The 5,000-nt window shown below is 37.7% G+C and overlaps 1 protein-coding gene across 1 annotated transcript in view; it reads left to right on the forward strand.

Moving 5' to 3' along the window:
• LOC119598501 (protein LMBR1L-like) overlaps window positions 1–5,000 on the forward strand; it is a gene marked incomplete in the record, with an annotated part of 87,164 nt that overhangs the window by 80,303 nt on the left and 1,861 nt on the right. Inside the window, 5 exon segments of the mRNA XM_037948130.1 lie at window positions 66–314; window positions 1,165–1,352; window positions 1,508–1,727; window positions 1,873–2,029; window positions 2,179–5,000. The exon segment at window positions 2,179–5,000 is cut by the window's right edge and continues 1,861 nt beyond it. Of these exon segments, the coding sequence (XP_037804058.1) occupies window positions 66–314; window positions 1,165–1,352; window positions 1,508–1,727; window positions 1,873–2,029; window positions 2,179–2,284 (920 nt within the window).

The following is a 5,000-nucleotide window of genomic DNA, read 5'->3' on the forward strand; positions in this document are numbered from 1 at the left end:
TAATTTGTAATATTGGTATTTTTTCTTATTCTTTTCATTTGATTAACCCCCCCCCTCCCTCCCAGTGTGCACGCCCGTGGGTCTGGCGCACCTGTTCACGGCCATGGGCAGGTTAGTGGTGAAGCCCGGGTTCCTGCGCGACCTGGCGGAGGAGTACCAGGCGGCCGTGCTGCAGGAGGACGCCCTCGCCCGCCAACTGGACCGGCCGGCGCACCCGCACGCCCGCGCCATCACCAGGACCATCGCCAACATGCCCACGGTCGAGGCGCTACTCCAGCAGTACCACGCGGTCAAGAGAACCCGGATCAAACTCGGTACGTCGCTTGTTTCGGCGCTTGGGGTTTGGTGTCATCTTCATCCTCTTCTGTTGGCATCATCATCTTTATCTTGTGTCCTTATCTTTTTCTTCTGCATTTTCCCCTTCATCATTCTCACCTTCATCATTCATCTTCGTCTTTCTTAGTTGTCATATAACCATCACCACCACCATTGTTATCGTTATTGATCATCACCATCGCTATTGTTGCTCTTCTTCTTGTAAGTGATTTTATTGTTTCATCATTACAATCGTAATACCAATATTATTTTCATTATCACAGCAATTATTGGCATTGCAATTCTTATCAGCAATGCTATTATTGTATTTATCATTTCGTTTATATTGATGCCTCTTTTCCTTTTTCTTTTCTCTCTTTTTTTAACATCCATTTTTATTTGTATTATATAATGAAACTTGCAGATATTCACAATTATAAGTATTTTAATAACTTAGCAAGGGCTATAACAAATCACTCATTACGTAATATGGAAAATTATATTTCTTACATAATTCAGCATTTTTGATGCCCGCAGGTCAATAAGTATTCCAGACCAAGGTAAATTTTAGCTTTTGCCAAAGGCCCTGTTTTTCTGCCTTCTTACCCTGCATTTTGAGAGTGGAACCGAGTGGTTGCTTTGAAAGTGTAGTTCTTACTTACTTCCTTTCTTTTCAATTGCATTGTAACACAGTGAAGTACTCATGGTTTGGGATTTGATCTGGAGGGATGAAATTAAACCATTAAGAATTTATAGATATTCTTAATAATTTTTTTTTTTTAGGTTTTAGGTTTTAAGAGTGTCCAGTTTGGATACAATTGGATTAATGATCTCTTTCCTCCCCTGCAGAGGAGAGGCGCCGTGCAGGCGTATTCCAGCGTACCCTGGCCTATCCCCTGGCCCTGCTGCTCCTGCTTGCATTGACAGGCACTGCGGTGGTGATTGTGGGGCTCAACACACTCCAGCTGCTTGTCGGCATCAAGGCCCTGCCCCTGGCATCGGCCCCTGCAATCCTCGGGGAGGCACAGCAGGGCAAGGTGGGTCGCTTTAACTATCACTTAGTCATGCTATCACATTTATCACTCCATGTTATTCATATAATTATAATATACAGATCATGCACACATGAAAGTGAAGTATATATCTGTATATAAAATTGAGCAGCATATATAACTTTGCAATCCTCTTCCAGCGGACAGTGCTACTGTCTGTGCTGGGCCCAGTGGGAGCAGTGCTGGAGGTTGTGCTCATATTGTACCTGATTGCGGCATCTCTCCTGGGGTGCTACTCCCTGCCCCTCATAGCCAAGATCCGTCCGAGGCCCCAAGACACTCCGATGGTGCACATCATCGCCAACTGTGTGGTGGTTCTGATCCTCTCAAGTGCCCTGCCTCTTTTGGCCAGGACTCTAGGTTAGTGAATCCCTAGGAGCATTTTATTTGTGAAATTTTGATAAAACTTATCTATACTAATGATTTTTGCAACCAATTTTGAATTTTTCATTTTCTTTGCTTTTTGTAATGACTACAGTTTATATTTCTCTTTTCTCTTTTTCAGGGATAACAAATTTTGATCTGCTGGGAGACTTTGGAAAGATCAGTTGGCTTGGAAACTTCTGGATAGTTCTTGGTTACAATATCCTGTTTGCAACAGCAACTGCATGGTGTCTCGTCAAGAAATTTACAGCAACAATTAGACATGAAATATATATGAGGTTTGTGTCCTTATCAGTTCTAATCCATAAATAAAATTATTTGTTTTTGTTTTTTCTCTTTGCTTCCACTCTCATCTCTCCACATCATAAGGAAAAATTTAATTTCTTTTCTCATTATCAAAAGCTTAATTATTTTTCCTTTCTTTCAGATTCAAACTCCTAGCAATGTCACTTGTGAAACGGGACACCTTCAAGTTGCCGGCACAAGTTATGAATGGCAGTATGATGAATCCAGGAAACATTAAAGAGGAATGAGTTATCCTTCCCTTGGAGAGGTTGTTCTTACAGGAAATGCAAAGAACTCGGGATAGGCATAGAAATACCTTTGAAGATAATGGATTGAAACTTGAAATGTCTGAGGGATATTCCTGCTTTACAAAAAGGCTGAAGTTCTCTCTTCTAAGTATCTGCTCCTGAGCTGACACTGCCAGAATTTCTGTGCTGAAGGTGGTACATACATCCTGGTGATGACTGAACACTGATGGGTCTCCAATATTTATCCACACTTGTTTACTGCAAGAGAAAATGCAGTTTGTGAATGCTATTTGTTTGGGGGGAAAAAAAATGCTAGGAATTAGTTGACAGAGGAAATTTTGAGACTCCATAGAAAGGCACTATACCAAAATGTCTTGGTTCCTAAACTCTTCAGAGAGGACATACTTTAGTTTCACTTCCAAGGTGCTGTGCAATACAGCATTTCATTATTATTATAATGTCTTAAGGATTTGAAATTATTTCGAGAAGAAAACGATGAGTGAGGCATTAAAGACAATAATTGCATTTTATGAAGTGTTGAAAGATGCCTTTTAGTTACAAGTCTACCTAAGACAGTAGAGAAGAAGGAAATGAGTTGTGTAGAAATGCCAAATATGTTTATATATACAGGAGATAATTAATATATGAAGCTTGTTTTAGTTCAGATCCAGTGAGGTAGAGACATAAAAAAAAGATATTGTTTCTGGTGTAGAGGTATCTTGGTTATGGTTCTACAGATATTCCAGGTGATGAGTTTACCTGAGTCTGTCTTGTTGCTTCTTCAGAATTCTCCAGATGTTATTCTGAAGCAGTCAACTTGTACTTCCATCCTACACATCAGAAATCAATTGAGCACAGGTGTTAGTTGAATAGGGATACACAGAGATGTAGTAAAAACAGTCATATGAGGTGTGGATAGAACTTCTGTAGTTTGGCATCAAATAATGTGGAATTGATGTTTAAGATGTGATTGCTATTATTCATGAAAAAATCATCATGAAATTATTCACATTTTCCAGCAGAAGTTACAAATAACTATGTAAGTTTCCTTTGCTTGTCTGTATACCTTTGGTTAGTTATTTGGTAAGATTAATAACTAACATTGTAGTTCAGCAGACATAATGACCAAGTAAATCAAGTTCATGGTGTTGGATAAACACCTTAGTGTTAACATGTTACAAAGGAGTGTCGTGAAAAAAGAAAGAATAAGGTGTATAAGAAATTTACCAGACAGCAAAGTGTAACTGCCCAAGATTCAATAGTGACAAGGCATTCCATATTTTATAAAACATAAGTTTATCTTGGCCCAGATGTTTATCCAAGATGATTATTCCGTGCATGTACTTAGATAAGGATTTATTTTCATTTTCTATGTATAATATTTTTCTCTTTATTTTTTCTTCACCCCTTCCATTTTTATAACTGTAATATATTGGGTGAAAGTTACATGTCTGCAAGTGATACTGCAGTAGTTTCTTCCAGGGTGTTCAGTGGTAGTGACTTGTAAGGAAGTGAGTTGTGTGTCTAGCCAAGAGTATGAAGGTTGCTCTGAGACAGATGTACTAAGTAAGATCACGCCATCAGCCAGAATACCTGTTAAAAAGTTTTTTTTTAAATAATAGTGTACTTTGCAAGGAAAGCCATTGAAAGATGACAGTGTTACCATTATTTGACAAAACAGTCAGGGACTAATAATGTTTGGTACTAGGTTTTTCTCTCCACCGAAAATGCTGGCTTACTTGATATGAAACTGTGCTGAAATGTATGGCTGCATATTCAAGTAACCTGTGTTACTATGCTTGAATTATTCTGCTAAAGCTTTACTTTTTACATGTCTTCAGGAAGATACAGTGGTACAATGTTGTAGTATTTATTGTAGATTTTTCTTTCTATCTCTTTTTTTATTATTGTTTTTTTTTCTCATTTTCAGTGGCCAGCTTAGTGTATGGCCGTATGATCTGTTTCTCTATAGGTTTCATCAATAACCAAAGACTTTACAAATGCAATTCAGAGTAGCTGTAGTTCTTTCCCCTTTTTTGTATCACTTTACAATTACTTTTTGTGTGCACCTGCATATTGTTTCTTGTCTTTTTTCTGCTTTCCTATTTTCTTTTTTCTTTCTCTCTTTTGCTCAAACAATTTACAGAGAAGTTTTGTGTTTCAGGAGTTTATATAGTCATTGATGACATCTTTTGTTTTTCTCTATAAGTTTGAAAGATATTGGTTAATTGGGATGCAAGGAAGGGCTTTTGTACCAAGATACAAGGGACTAAGAGAAAGGGTAAGATTCTAAAAGTTCTTAATTTATTACCAATAGAATAATATTTGAAATGTGTTTGTATGGTGAATGTATTCTGTGTGTTGAGCTGTGTGTTGTTTCAGTGTTTCTTGCATGATGTGGATGTATGTAAGGTTTTGTATCTGCATAGAGATTTAGTGTATGATAGACCTTTGGTGCGAAGAGAACATATCTCCAATGTGTCTTTTCTTCCTGTAAGACTAGGAATAATTGCAGATATTTTGTTGCAAAGATAGCAACATTGAAAATATATAGATAATTTCTTTGTACATTTTTTAAAAGGAGGAAGCTACAATTGAACAAAACGTTTACAGGAAGATCCGCATTGTGGAGAATATTTCTAAGGGTGATCAAGAATCCAAATAACTGCTCTTGTAAATGTCAGAGTTATGACTTGGACTTGTTGCAGTAGTATTA

This window comes from Penaeus monodon, chromosome 41, assembly GCF_015228065.2.
Source record: "Penaeus monodon isolate SGIC_2016 chromosome 41, NSTDA_Pmon_1, whole genome shotgun sequence".
Lineage (NCBI taxonomy): Eukaryota > Metazoa > Arthropoda > Malacostraca > Decapoda > Penaeidae > Penaeus > Penaeus monodon.